The 15898-nt window shown below is 36.8% G+C and overlaps 1 protein-coding gene across 1 annotated transcript in view; it reads left to right on the top strand.

Annotated features, from left to right (window-relative positions):
* Nucleotides 1-14111, top strand: part of PLPPR4 (phospholipid phosphatase related 4) — a 57848-nt gene extending 43737 nt beyond the window's left edge. The window contains exons 5-7 of the mRNA XM_020999654.2: nucleotides 2552-2609; nucleotides 4144-4317; nucleotides 10253-14111. Of these exons, the coding sequence (XP_020855313.1) occupies nucleotides 2552-2609; nucleotides 4144-4317; nucleotides 10253-11578 (1558 nt within the window). The 3' untranslated portion in view covers nucleotides 11579-14111. The remainder of the gene's footprint in view (nucleotides 1-2551; nucleotides 2610-4143; nucleotides 4318-10252) is intronic.
* Nucleotides 14112-15898: the final 1787 nt, after the last annotated feature.

Raw genomic sequence — 15898 nt, 5'->3', positions numbered from 1 at the left:
CATTATCAGACATCAAAGATGTGAAGGTCATCCACTGTATCCCAGACCATTACCAGTTGTCTTGTCTTTTGTCTTGCCACTGAACTGCAATGACTCTAGAAGAGAAACATACATATTTTTTCTATTCTACCAATATCCATATATAGTCTAGGAAAATGAAGGTTTCTCTTACAGATCGCTCACTCTTTCTGCTTTTATTTGTTTCCCCCAGTTTTTCACTTTGTCCTTCCTTAGAAAGCAATGCCAGCTAGCTCCATAAGGTTTGTAAGTTTTCTGGGAGAACCCATTGCTCAGATATTGTAACTAAGATTCCCCCTGAGGTGGGAGGAAGGATGAGGAGAGGCCTAAATATTTCTCTTACTGTGGTTCCAGACCTTTTCTTCCAATTTTCTTTGACCACATAACATCTTAAACATAGTTTAGGGCACCAGACAATTTTATCTAACAAAGGATACCTCCCCACACAACAAAGAAATAATAACCAGAAAGTAGAGCAGGAAGTAGAGCAGGGAATTCTGGCCCATTTAATAAATACTTGTTGAATAAATGACTGCTGGCTAGAAATAGTCCATTGGAAGTACTACATCCAATGATAAACTTCTGATAGCCAAGGCAGGACATAGCTTTCTTGCTTAGGGACCTGGGAGGACAGCCGTTAACCAGATGACTCCTCCTTTAATAAGCGTTACAGGAAGGTAGGAGGATTGGGGGGGGGGGGTATTAATGTCTCTGAAGGGACAATCTGACTAAACCAAGCCTTTTCAAAACCACAATGGCTCATGCTTGTTCCTAGCACCAGATATAACATGTAGTCCTCAAATTATCTCTGAACAAAAGATTTGGGGGAGAAAGCCTGAGCACCAGAACTTCCCCATATGTTCCCAAGATGTAAGATAAGCCATGCTTTTGAACTAATTCCTTGTCGTCCTCCCTCCCACTCCCACTCAGTGTCTGTGAACAATTCCAGAAGCCATCACATATGTTCACAATCCCAGCAACCAGTAGTATTCTTGAGAGACACTTTGCATCTCCATGGCTGGGGTTGGGGAAGGGTGAGGGTGGCAGGGATGCAGATTTCAATGCAAAGTTACACTTGAAAACAGCTATCATGCCTCCCTGGGTCCTTTCTTCTTCAATTCCCTTAGTAATTCCTCTTATGACATGGATTTAGGGATCTTCACCAATTTGATTGCCCTCCTGCAGACCCTCTCCAACTTATTAATGTCTCTCTTAACTGGTGACATCCAGAACTGAATTTAGTAAATCTAGTTGTGGTCTGACCCAGAAAGAATACAGAAAGACCATCACCTGGAAATTCACAGGCTACATGTGAATAAATCTAGGGTACCTTCAGGACTTCAGGATCCTATCTTGGGAGACTTCATTAAAAATCTTTGGAGAAACAAAGTAAATACTATTGTCAGTCAGATTAAGATTTTTTGAAAAGTAAAAACAAATAAAATTTCAAGGACAATATTGAAATGAAAGAAATGGATCAGAGGGCAGTAATAGCTAATAACAGAGGTCTTGGACAGTTTTTTGTTTTCATCCAGTGAATTTAAATGGTAAGTTTAAGAATAACATTTATGCTAAAAGTTATACAAACAATCCAGACACTGGTAGTATAAATATTATATATACCTCGTATATGGTAGATGCTTACTAAATATTTGTTGGAAAGGATTAGCTATGCTAGTTTCTATCAAGATGTATGTATCTGCTTTTAAGATGTACTCATTTCACAGACCTTTGTTTTCTGTTTGATTTAGTGCCAGACTTTTCTCAGTCCCCTTAAAGTCTTGTTCATATTATATGAGAATTTCTTTTATCATCCCACTGAGTCAGGGTAGGGTTTTTGTAATTTCATTATTCACCTAGTCTATTTTTTTAATCCAGTTTTTAAAAACTTTTCCCCCTAGCTACTCCTTATCATTTGTCTTGAGGTTTTTTTTTAATCTTTCCTTATGTTAAGATTCTTGAGATGGTAATTATTGAGAAACAGGATAATAATACTCAATTTCTTATGATGATAAATTGGAGGATATCGAGAAAATAAAATATTGGCATTTGGATCTTTAATTATAAGGGAGGGGGGAAGTGCTCTTACAATTTCATAGGAAAAAGTCATACTTTTAGGTGCATTGTAGGACATGGTTTAAAACACCACTTTTAAAAACATTTGTTTAAAATGAAAATAATTTCAATATATTCTCAATGTTCTAAGTTTCAGTTTTCCAGTCATCAACTAATAGCATGTAAATATATACTACATATGTTTCCCAATCTACATGTTAGTTACTTTACTGGCAGTTCCAAACTTTCAGTAACAAGAAAAAAAAAACACAATTTCTCTTTTAAACCAAAGGTGATTACCGGCATTTATTTTCATCAGCACAATTTTATTCTGTTCTCTCACCAGAAAATGAAATTAAAGTTATTGATTATTTACTCGTGGCTTTTAAGTCTAACTTTCACCACCCTGTGTCTTTAAGATGAATACTAACTGTATACTAGCATTAAAGGGCATAATTTAACTGTCTTTCTTTGGCAGAAAGTCATTCCCTTCTCAACATGCCACCCTAGCAGCCTTTGCAGCTGTGTACATTTCAGTAAGTAACTATGTCATTTCTTTACTATGTGTACTGCAGAAAAGGGGGAAGGACATTCACTCTCTATAAGGGATTAATTTGCATTGTACAGCCATGAAATAAAATCACAGGGAACTTTTGGCAGTGCTAAAGGATTAATGCCAGATCATCAGTGCCATGAAATGTCAAGCCTTTAAAACATTTTCTGTTATTATGAAAGATACAGTCATAATATAATTATTCTACAGATATAACAGTATTTTTCCCTTAATACACCTTTAAAGCTGAATTCCATTTCATGACTTAGTGCATATGTTGAATAACACATAATGTGTCAAAAAAAACCTTTTCTTTCTTTATGTTATGCAGTAGAGAGACTGCAAGGTATTATGGAAAGAGAATTAGCTTTGAAGACAGGAAGAAGTGGATTACAATGGTGCCTTGGATACACATAGGCTGTGTGACCCTGGGCAATGCATTTAACTTCTCATTGCTCTAGTCTAGGTGACACTTCAAAACTGTTAAGTTGCAATAAAGGTACAAACCTACACAGGTAGAGGAATTTTCCTCACCAATGAAATCACAGTTCCTGTCCCAAATCCTATGTTATGTAATATACAATATTCTTGACAATGTCTACGTGATTTCATATTGCTATAAATAAAATAAAAGCTATATAACAACCTACATGAAGGCAGCTAGGTGGCACAGTGGATAGAGCACCAGGCCTGGAATTAGGACGACATCAGTTCAAATCTAATCTCAGACACGTACTAGCTGTGTGACCCTGGGCAAGTCACTTAACCCTGTTTGTCTCAGGTTCTTCAACTATAAAATGAGCTGGAGAAGGAAATGGTAAACCACTCCAGTATCTTTGCCAAGAAAACCCCAAATGAGGCACAAAGAGTTAGACACAACGGAAACAACTGAACAACAACATAACCAGTATAATGAATATAGTTACTGACATATTGACAGCAGATATTTGGTGTTCTCAAAACTGTGCACAGTGAAGTGGCTGTGGAAACTTTGGATTAATCACACTGTATGTCTCCATCCAAAAAAAAAAAATTACACTGATATGTCCAGATAACTGGGTCAATTTTTTTTTACTTGGAATTTATTATATGGCATTTTATAGCATACAGACCACTTTACATACATATCCCATTTAAGTCCCTATCCCTGTGAGAAAGTTACTAGAAGGGTAAATTATCTGTAGCATTGCTTAAATGATATTATACAGAGGAGGAAAGTGAGGCTAGGCAGGTCAATAATTTGCACAAGAGTAGCTCATAAGTCTCAGAGGCAGGATTTGAACCAGGTCTTCTTGACTTCACGTCCAGTGCTCCCTCCACTATGATAAACTGCCTCAACTCTAAAGACAACCACTTCAGTTCTCTACTTCACATTGCCTTCTCCAAAAGTCAAAGTAGTTACAATGGTATCACAAGTAACAGTTTTGGTTTCTGACTTTGAAATAGTAAGAATGCTTTAAAAAAGATAAAATCACTATGTTTGGTAAGCTGAATCCAATCACTTTTTCTCCTCTAAGATGTACTTCAATTCTACATTAACGGATTCTTCTAAGCTCCTGAAACCTCTCCTGGTGTTTGCATTTATCATCTGTGGCATCATCTGTGGCCTAACAAGGATAACCCAGTATAAGAACCACCCGGTCGATGTCTATTGTGGCTTTTTAATAGGAGGAGGAATTGCTCTATACTTGGTAAATAATCTATTATCAAATGGTATACCTCTGGTGTTTGATATACAGTAAGTGCTTAATAAATGCTTCCTTTATCTATTTATACCTACTAATAAAATCCTTGCCAAAAAGAAGGAAAATGTAAGGTAGTTTCAACAGTACTCATTTACTTATAATTTATGATTTAATTGAATTTTGAGAAGCCTGTAAAATTTTTTGGCTGTCTTCTCGTTCAGCAGACACATTACAGAAATACTCCAACCATAACTTTTAGAATAATCTATCAGCTATAGTTCATCCAGAGAATAAAATTGTTGGCGAACATCCAGAAGTAGCCATTGCTTCAATTACTATGTAAGTGGCTATATACAACACAATGAGACAAGCTCATCAGCCCAACCAAAATTCATCATTACAGGTTTCTGTAATGATTGTGCCATTGACCATGTAGGCACACCATCTATTAATTTAATTGACAGAAGACACCATATTAATTCATGTAATTTCCCTGTTTTTTCATACATATTTTACTGCCATGATTGGGCAGTAGGGAGGTGGGAATTTTGTAGAAATCTTAGCCTAGGAGTTTCTCAATTTCATTATTAGAAATGCAAGCTAGGATCTGCTCAGCCTTGGGTACTTAGGGAACTGAGGGTGATAGGACTTTCTGATAGAGACAGATGTAAGATGAAATAAAATCTCCACTAATCAAAGAGATTTCTAGAGGCAACTTTTCCAGGTATAAATTATCTACAACTTATCAATATCAGTAAGAATTACCCGATTGTTCTGCAGCCTAGAATATTTCTCTTTCCTTGTGAAATGTAATTTAATAACACCCAGTATTTATATAGTGCTTTAAGGTTTGCAAATTCTTTACAGAGATTTTCTCATTTGATTCTCACAACCCTGGGAGATAAGTGTTATTATCATCTGCATTTTACAGGTGAGGAAATTGAGGCAGATAGAGGTTAAGTACATGCTCAGTGTCACACAGGAAATGTGACTGGATTTTTTCTTGAAATCTGGCATGCTATGCATTGTGTCACCCAGTTGCTTTCAAGGAAAAATAAAAACTCAAAAAAATAAAATGCATTTGATTCCAAATGTGACCTTTAGGCATTTGTTTGACTATTTGTGAATTTGTGAAGACATATAGGGATTGTGGCTATAACTATAGTTTTATTGACTTAAGGGCCAGCCAGATGAGGAAATTCCCTCAAATGATGCTGTTCAGCACCTTTTTAGCAAGTTGTAGTCTTAGAGAGCACCCTGGGGCAATGAAAGGTTCAGTGACTTTCCTAGTGTCACACAGAAGTGTGACTTGAATACTCATGGATGTTTGCATTAAAACAACAACAACAAGAATTTGTGAAGAAGCCACAACCCAATGAAGATATAACATTTGGCAACAATTTGGAGATGCTGAAAAGTACCTTTAATTTTTTTTTACCTGGGATCTAAGAATTTGTTTTTAATTTAGATAATTTTAATTCAGTATAATCAGTTTCCTTTAAAAATCCTATTTTATTTTATCCATTTAAAAACATTATTCTGGAAGGGATCTATGGGCTTCACCAGACTGCCAAAGGGGACCATGATATAGACACACAAAAATAAATTTAAGAGACTCTAATCTAGAGCAGAGTGTGAAAATTTTCAAAGGTCCTAAAGAACATTTCTACAATCAAAATCATCCCTCTGCACATATTTCAAGCCTGTGTGCCACACCTCCACCTCACCCTCAGTCTTGAAGGATATAGTTTTGCTTTGTTTTGCTTTATTTCATCCATATCTATAGAAAAAGTAGTTTAATTCAGAGATCATTTGGCTGGTAGCTTTGAATTTCTGCATCTGACAGAAGCTAGTATTTACTAAAGGTAGAGAACAGTCACATTGCCTCCTAATATAAGAGGGTAAACCTACCCCCATCCAAGAAAATCTTTCATTTTTCAAAGCAATAGTGCATTTAGAAACCCTATCTCTCTCCAACAGAGAATCTTTTTTAAAATTAATCAATCAGTAAATATTTATTAAGGGCCTACTATGTGCCAGGCATTGTGCTAAACATTGGGGATACAAAAGGAGGCAAATTATAGTCCCTGTTTTCAAGGAGTTTATGATCCAAATACAAAAATTTCTTAAGCTATCTATGAGATAACCTCTGCCTTTTATTGTCTATTATACTTGTTTGGGGCTTATAAAATAATAAAAGGTTTTTTCCAAATGTGTAAATTTAACTCTATGGGCCAAAAGAACATTTATTTTTGTCTGAAAATCCTTTAGTGCTTTGAGCAATGTCAACGAATGAAACCTTCACCTTTGAAACAGACAGAAATAATTTGAAATGAAATGTCAGCTGTGAGAGTGAGGCAGATGAAAAAGCCATAGATTTCATAGAAGTAAAAGAATAATTGAGAAAATGGCTGTGGTCCATGATAGATGGAGCCAAGACTTGGAGTACAGTGAAGTCAAGCAGCAGAGCTGGGTTAGCCTGGAAGGCTGCTTTCGTGCCCCACCCCCAAGTCAGAAATCCATTTCCCCAAGTTGATCAGGAACACAAATTCTTGGCCTTGAATTTCTTTGTTATAAATGAAAAATTTTTTCCCTTGGTTCTCTTCCCTTCAGTGTTGATTTTATGCTTGACGTGTGTGCATTAACTCAGCTCCAAATGGTTTATCATTAGTCTTCTCTGATTTTGTACTTCTTTGAGTTGAAAGTCCTTCAAACCTGAACCATTCCTACTTTTCCAGTCCTCTTATATCTTATTCATGCCCTGTTCCCCACACACGAGATGCCATCTTTCAACTCCATGCATTTTCACTGACTTCCCCCATGCCTGGAATGCTTTCCCTCCCCATATTCACCTCTTGGCTTCCTGGCTTCCTTCAAGTCCAATCTAAAAATCCTGCCTTATACAAGGAGCATTTCCTAAGTGGCAGAGTAGATGGAGTACTGGATGTGGAGTCAGGAAGACCTGAATTCAAATGTGACCTCAGATGTTTACTAGCTGTGTTAACTTGGAAAAGTTACTTAACTTCTGTCTGCTTCAGTTCCTATAGTATCTATTTCCCAGACTTGTTGTGAGGATGAAATGTGATATTATTTGTAAAGTGCCTGGCACATAGTAGGCATTATCAAAATGTTAGCTATTATTATTATACTCCTTAATGTCCTTCTGTTAATTATCTCTGATTTATCTTGTATATATCTTGTACATAACAATGTGCATGGTGTCTTCCCAATTAGATTGTAATCTCCTTGAGAGCAGGAACTGTCTTTTGTTGTTCTTTGTCTCCTCATCATTTAGCACAGTTCCTGGTACGTAGTAGCCAATTAATAAATGCTTATCGACCAACTTAATAACTGCACTTTCTCTCACATGGAGCTATCACTTTGATGACTCCTTATTTACATAATGTCTTAGGGGACCTGACAATTTTCTTTGAACTAACTGATATACTGAAAAATAAAAAGGTTAAGTGAATAACTTAACTAGACTGAAAACCCACGAATTACTGATTTAAAAAAAAAACATATGCTGTCATTTCACAATGATACTATACAGATAGGGGACAAATCCTGAAGAGAGAACTGGTCAAACCAAAATTTAAAAAGCATCAACTCATGATTGTTACAAGATCATAGATCTTTAGCTAGAAAGGACCTCAAAGATCATTAGGTCTGTCTATTATCTAACAAGTAGGGAAATGGAGGTGGCACAGAAAGATTAAGTAACTTGCCTAAGGTCATAAAGGCAGAATTTGAGAAGAAAGTCTCTCATTTCAGAACCAGTATGCTTTCTGCCATACCATATTTCATTTATGGCATCTGAGAGCTGCTCTTCCCTTAGAACCAAGCTGGTCTTGGTGCCCTGACAAACTGAATCAAAAAGAAATTGAGTCATTATCCTTTTGGCAACTAAAGAAAAATATTATTTCAGAGAAGGAACATAAAACTCAACTGTTGTGACATTTGCTGATTTCTTGGGGGACCCCAGTGTGATCTAAGTTTAAAAATTCTGAATAAAGTTTCCCTTAGTGGGAATAGTTACAAGAATAGAATGCCAAGCCAGTAGTGTCCAAATTATGCATTTTAGTTCTATGTCCCCAGAACACCTAGTCCAGCTCTGTGCACAGAAAATACACTCAATAAGTGTTGTTATGTGTCACTTACAATTCCCAATCAATCAATTAGGAGGCCTTTTTAAAGCAATTGTTATGTGCCAGGTACTGTGCAAAGTGTTGAGGACATAAGAGCTAAACTAAGGATTCTAAAGCCAAGTAGATCAGATTCTCTTTTTTGTGATCCACTATATTTCCAAAAGCTCTTCTTGGTTGTAAGATTATAGTTGGGGAGTGATATACTGAAAATTTTTTCAGCCATTTGAAGAGCAATTGGGCAAAATATTCTTCCTCCAATTCAATTCAATTCAACTAGTTGTTAAATGTTTACTAAGCTGGACAAAGTGAAGAGTAGAGAAGGGTAGGGAAGAAGACAGGGTGAAAGTGAGGGTGAGGTGTACATGCTATCTTGTGAGAATGCCTAACAGTGGAATACAGAATGTTGAATTTGAGGCAACAACTGATAGACCAGGTAATCTGACAGTAGGGGGGAACCTGTGGCCACGAGGCCACATGTGGCCTTCTAGGTCCTTGGGTGCAGCCTTTTGACTGAGTCCCAGTTTTACAGAACAAATCCTTTTATTAAAGGGATTTGTTCTGTGAAGTTTGGATTCAGTCAAAAGACCACACTTGAGGACCTAGAGGGTCACATGTGGCCGCAGGTTCCCCACCCCCGAACACATAAATAATATTTTAGTGTTTTGCAAAGCACTTGCCATATATTGTCTCTATTGATCCTGCTAACAAGGACTTAGGAGTATATTGTTATTATCGTAATTTCACAGATGAGGAATCTGAGACATAGACCAAGTAAATGACTTGCTTAGGATTGCAAGGCTAATAAGAATCTGAGACAGGATTGAAACTCAGGTCTTCTCAACTGCAAATACATTTTAAGGAGTAAGCCATCTAGCTATGTAGAATATATGAAAAGGAGTAATATGATATGAAGTTGGAAAGTCAAGATGGAGGCAGTCATACATGGGCTTTAAATTCTAGGCTAAGGAGTGAGCAGGGAAACCAATTAGAAAAATAACAATTTTTAAGGTAGCAGATACAAAAACATTATGCATACTTTTTTCCCCCACTGCCTTATATAACTTTACCATGCCTGGAATTTGTTGCTTTCTTACCTCCAGCTCTTTGAATCTTTAAAAGTTTCCTATAACTCTCAGCTCCAATGACACCTCCTACATTGGAGGGAAGAGGGGAATTTTCCTGATTCCCCCAGCTGCTAGTCCCTTCCCCAAAATATCCTTATATTTATTTCATCCATATTTTATATATGCATGTAATAGCAATAATAGTAGTAGCTAGCATCTATATGGTAACATATATATTTGTGTGTGTATATATACATATACATATATATAATTTGTGTGTATATATACATATGTGTACATATACATGTATATGGTTTAGAAAATGATTTATGTAAGTTCCCTCATATGCATATAGTATGTGTTGTCTCCTCCAATTAATTGCAAACTTCTTAAGGGTTTTGTGTGTGTCCCCAGAGCCTAGCTGAATATCCAGCACATACAACACATAGTTGGTGCTTTATAAAGGTTTAATGACTACTTCATTTTTCAGAAAAGAAAGAGCATTAATAATAAAATACTGCATATTTCTAAAATAATAGCTGAGCAACATATCAACTTATTTAGTGATACTTGACTACAAATTTGCCTTGGTTTTGACAGTAGTAATATTTGTCTTTGAAGTACCACAGAAAATACACATCTTCTCTATTTACTTTAGCAGGAACAATACGGTATCTAAAACAATTTTATTTTTCTACCACCTGACTGATTATTCTGTCTTCACATTAGGGATTATACGCTGTGGGGAACTTTCTGCCAAGTGAAGAGAATATGTTTCAGCATAGAGATGCTCTCAGATCTCTGACTGACCTCAACCAAGGAGTGAGCCGAGCCTTATCTGGTAAAAATGGTAGCAGTAGTGATGGGATTGCTCATACTGAAGCAATCCTAAACCGAAACCCAAGAGATGCGAGCTCACTAACAAACCTCAAAAGGGCAAATGCTGATGTGGAAATCATCACCCCACGAAGCCCCATGGGGAAGGAGAATATGGTCACATTCAGTAATACGCTACCCAGGGCAAACACCCCATCTGTGGAAGATCCTGTGAGAAGAAATGCAACAATTCATGCCTCCATGGATTCTGCCCGTTCAAAGCAGCTTCTTACCCAGTGGAAGAGCAAGAATGAAAGTCGAAAATTATCCTTGCAAGTCTTAGAGCCTGAGCCTGGCCAGTCTCCACCAAGATCCATAGAAATGAGGTCAAGTTCTGAACCATCAAGGGTAGGGGTTAACGGAGACCACCATGGGCCTGGAAATCAGTACCTGAAAATCCAGCCTGGAAATGTCCCTGTATGTAACAATAGTATGCCTGGTGGACCAAGGGTGTCTATTCAGTCTCGACCAGGTTCATCACAGCTGGTGCATATTCCTGAAGAGACCCAAGAAAACATCAGTACTTCTCCTAAAAGTAGCTCTGCTAGAGCCAAGTGGCTGAAAGCTGCTGAGAAAAGCGTAGCTTGTAGTCGGAGCAATAGCCAACCTCGGATTATGCAAGTCATCGCCATGTCAAAACAACAAGGAGTCCTACAGAGTAGTCCAAAAAACACTGAAGGTAGCACAGTCACCTGCACTGGGTCCATCCGTTACAAAACCTTGACAGATCATGAACCTGGTGGGATTGTAAGAGTTGAAGCCCATCCTGAAAACAATCGACCAATCATCCAGATACCATCTTCAGAAGGTGAAGGGAGTGGATCTTGGAAATGGAAAGCCCCTGAAAAAGGTAGCCTTCGTCAAACCTATGAGCTCAATGACCTCAACAGAGACTCCGAGAGCTGTGAGTCCCTAAAAGACAGTTTTGGTTCTGGAGATCGGAAGAGAAGCAATATTGACAGCAATGAGCACCATCATCATGGAATCACAACCATCCGTGTCACTCCTGTAGAAGGAAGTGAAATTGGCTCAGAGACATTGTCCATCTCCTCAAGCCGTGACTCCACTTTGAGGAGAAAAGGTAACATCATCTTAATTCCTGAAAGAAGCAACAGCCCAGAAAATACTCGGAATATCTTCTATAAGGGAACCTCCCCAACAAGAGCTTACAAAGACTGAGCAATGGCCATTGCTGTGGGTAGGTCCATCCTAGAAAGATCACATGTCCACATCACTAGTGTTCTATATGTATTTTTGAGTTGGTACAGAAAAAATATACCACTTTCTATGCCAAGTCATTCATCATCAGCCCACCTATTGATAAAGGGCAAGGAACTGTCATTTGCATGGGCTTTTGTATTTCTTTTGGGTGGGGGGGAACAAAGCACAATGCAAGAACCTAACCAATGTGAAGCATTTTCCTATAACGTGTTTCTCCAGACCCAGAAACATCGATTAATAATTTTTAAAAAGACATTTTGTTCTGTGAGTGTGCCAACTTTGGGGGGCTTTCTATTTACACCTGGGATCAAGAATAGATGTACATGTATATGTATATATAGAGATAGATAGATGTATATCTCATTATATATTGACTTCACCTATTCTTCACCCCACATTTGATACCAGGTGGTGCTGTTCTAATGTTAACATATTTGACCATTTAAACCTTTATTGATCTGTGACATGTTGGTATGCAGTTCCTTATAGAGAAATACTGCTTTATGATGAGGATGCTAGCTGCATTGTCGTAGAATAGGAAATCCTCCCTGCTTCCTTGTAGTGGCTCTGTCACATTAAGTGGTCAAAAAGGTCATGTGTATCTTTCTTTGACGTGCTTTCTGCAAATGCCCTTGGTGGCATTTCACTGAGATGTCATAACTAAACCTTCTTCTGCACAGTTTCATTGCTGCTCAATTTTATCTAAATACAGGTGCTACTAATGAAGACCCTGCTTCTTAGTGGGTAAACTTGTATGATTGTTTTGAACATTTTTCCCCAAGGTTTTCTTTATGGGACACAAATATATTTGACATTTCCATGACTTCTTCCTCTTGTCTTGTTAGTTTTATGGTTCTTTTCATCATTTCTTCTAAAAACTAGAACATTATCAGTATTATCCTGAACAAGACACACTAATATATTCTTGGAAAATAAGATAATCAGACCCAAACTTGGCCCTTAGTAGTTGCCAACAACTGAAATAGTAATGGTTCAAGACAACTCTTAGAAGTCACTATCCTACCTGCTTTGCTTGGCATCTAGTTCACATAGCTCTCCCCACTAAAATACAACTTAGTTCCAAATTCTTCAACTTAGAAAACACTGGGGATCCTATTAAGAAATTAGATTATGCCACAACAGTTGATTTTTGTATTTCTTCTTTGAAATAAAAAAAATTTCCTTATACTCGAAAAGGTCAGGATCTGAAAGAATGAAAATGAACTGGTCACTTTAATATATTTGACAATGCTCCTTTAGATTTGTCTAAGAATCTCTGAGAGGACATAGCATATGTAGCAGCTGCTTGTGAAGGAAATGACCCATTAATATCCTTTTTTCAACCATGAAGCCGTAAGCCTGCATCCAGGGATATTAATCCTACCCACAGAGATATATCTTAAAGAAATAAACTAATTTTTAAGATTTTCCAAATGAAAGAATTTACAAGTTTTTTTTTAAAATGTGAGTGACCATTTGGTTCTCAGTGTTTAATATCAAATGCTTTTTACTCACTTCCCTAAGAATTCGAATATGTTGATTTGGTGATGGTCTCTGGAAAAAAGGCCTGTTGGCTTTGGCTTAAGTTCAGCGCCCTAGTGAAGTGGGCAGGCAATGTTGGCTTGTTTTACGAGAATGATATGTTCAGTCATTAGCAGCCTCAAAAAGAAAAAGGTGGGGTGTAAACTGAAGAACCTGAACACCCAGACAGTGATGCTATGGTGAAGAGGGCAGAATTGGGAAAAATGGCAATAAAACAAAGACTAAACAAGGTCCTTTCTGATAATTTAGTTCTCAGAGTGGGAGTGAAATGTTGCCTTCCTCCCTCCCCTCTCCCACACCACCCAGCTTCTGACAGCTTGTAAAAGGGTGGAAGGTGGGTTGCTTTTAGTACTCTGAAAATAACTGCATTATTTCAGGTGCAGTATAATATTTCCTAAACTTTCCTATTTCTTAACAGAAGATTTTAAAATACTTATGTAGTCATTGGAGAGGTTTCTTTTCTTTAAATAAATATTGATATATTATTTTGTACTCAAAGTGCCAAAGGCTACAGTTTTTAATAATAATTCATCAAATTATATGACAGTATTAAAAATATAATAAGATATTAATTAGAATTCAGACCTCTGCATGTATATTTGATAAAATGTCTTTTGTATAAAATAAAATAACCTTTGTTTACATTCCACTGGGACCTTAATTTAAATGATTCAAACCAACAGGTGGCATCTCTTCTCAGTGTTCAATTTGTCTTATTTACTGAAGGGAGTGTGTCTTCCTTCATTAGGTTGTGCTTTAATGAGAAAAAAAAGAGTATTGAATAAAGAAAATTAATTATGTTTTTAAATGAAATATATATATATAATATACATATAGTATTGTGTTTAATAAAATGTTATGCAATGTTTTCCAGACTGAAAAGAAGTTTGTAAATTGGTATAAATGTATTTTAAATACAGATTGATGCTATTGTGAGTTTATTGTGCTACTATCATAGAAATAAATATTGAAATTCCTCACTGAAAATAAGTTATTTTATTTCAAATTCAAAACAGAGTATATAACTAGCAATTGGGTAGTAGAATAAAAGCTGAATAGATATTAAGCAACCAAGACAAATGATCATTGATCTAGAGCTGAAAGAAACTTTGTAGGTTATCAAGTTATTTTACAGATCAGAAAACAGCTCCAGAGGTTATGTCACCTACCCAAGGTAAAAGCGACAGGGCCAAAATTTGAACTCAAGACCCAGAGTCAAGAGAATTCGATTCTATTTCTAGCCTTTACCTCTGAGAAGCTCTGTAAATTTGAAGAAATTACTTTTCTCCAACTATTGAATGAAAAGGTTGCAATAGATGATTCATAAGTTTTAAAGTTCTGTGAATTTAGTAGGGACCAGAATGGAGTTTTTTGGTTAGGGAATAGAAATAGCATAGATATAAAATTATGGGCTGAGTTCCAGTGTGGATTTTTTGAAAAGGAAAAAAAAGTTTTAGTTGCTTAGACAATGAGTCAGCCAATTTCTATTAATCTCCATTGCCAAGGAGCCTCCTTTAGCCAGCATGCCATAGCAACTGTCAGTGAAAAAAGGAAAATGCCTTCTATACGTCAGTGACTTCTCCCCCTACAAGTACTCTTCTAATATGTTCCAGATGCTTTTGAAGTTGTTATAACACCATTTGGTTACCTAGAGGGACCTTAATAAAATTTTCACAAGTATACACATTTTTCTTAAAAGGAGGTATGTGCATATATATGTGTGTGTTCATATATATGTGTATACGGATGTGTCACAGGACTGGAATCTGGATGAATTGAATTTTAGGATAATTTATATTAGCCTTAGGTGGTAGTTGAAAAAGCTTTATATTGAGAGTTGGAAGAGAACTCAGTGACTCAGTCTCATTACAATACATCTCACAAGTGGTCATCCAACCTGTTTGAAGACTTCCATTGAGGAGAGATTCAATGACTGTGAGGCAGCTGGTTTTATTTCTGGCTAGTTCTAATTGTTGGGAAGTTTTGTTATTGTTGTTGTTTTCCTGAAATCAAGCCTACTTCGTTACTCTCTCTAATTGTCATTTGACCCTCTGACAAGCAAAGGACCCCCAACTCCTCTTTCACTTAACAACTCTCCAGACACTTAAAAATAGTGATCATAGTCCTCTCTGAATCAATTAATCAAAAATCAATCAACAAGCATTTATTAATCACGTATGTGCCAGGCCTTGTGCTAAATGCTAGTGGCAAAAACACAAAAAATGAGCTAACCCATGCCCCAAAGAGCTTACATTGAGACTCCTTCTTTCTATTCTGTGACCTGGGTTCAAATCTTGCCTTTGCTATTGATATTCTGTGTGATATTGGGTAACATACTTACCCTTTCTGGGCCTCAGTTTCTTTTTATTTCAGTGCTTCAAGGTTGCATGATTTAATCAGTGAGGACACTCCTATCTGTGTAGAACATCACCCCTCTATGACTTATCTCTTAGTAGATGGTCTTTGAAAATTGCTATGGCCAGATAATCTGGTGCCAAAACTTGTTCTAGCCCTTGGATAATAAAAACACAATATCCCTTAGTAAGTTCATTGTCAGTAGGATCATCTCATTCTTTGTACTGGTATCCCCAGAACCTAGAATAGTGGCCAGCATATCATAGTAGGCTTTTTACAAATGCTTGATCATTAATTGTTTGATTAATTGTCACAATGAGGTTTTCTGGACTTTGATGGAGGTGGAGAAGAATTTATTTCAGGTTCCTTATCTGTAATCAA

This window comes from Phascolarctos cinereus, unplaced genomic scaffold (genome assembly GCF_003287225.1).
Source record: "Phascolarctos cinereus isolate Bilbo 61053 unplaced genomic scaffold, phaCin_HiC Scaffold_5;HRSCAF=322, whole genome shotgun sequence".
In the NCBI taxonomy this organism is placed as follows: domain Eukaryota; kingdom Metazoa; phylum Chordata; class Mammalia; order Diprotodontia; family Phascolarctidae; genus Phascolarctos; species Phascolarctos cinereus.
This window is presented reverse-complemented; position numbering and strand designations above follow the sequence as displayed.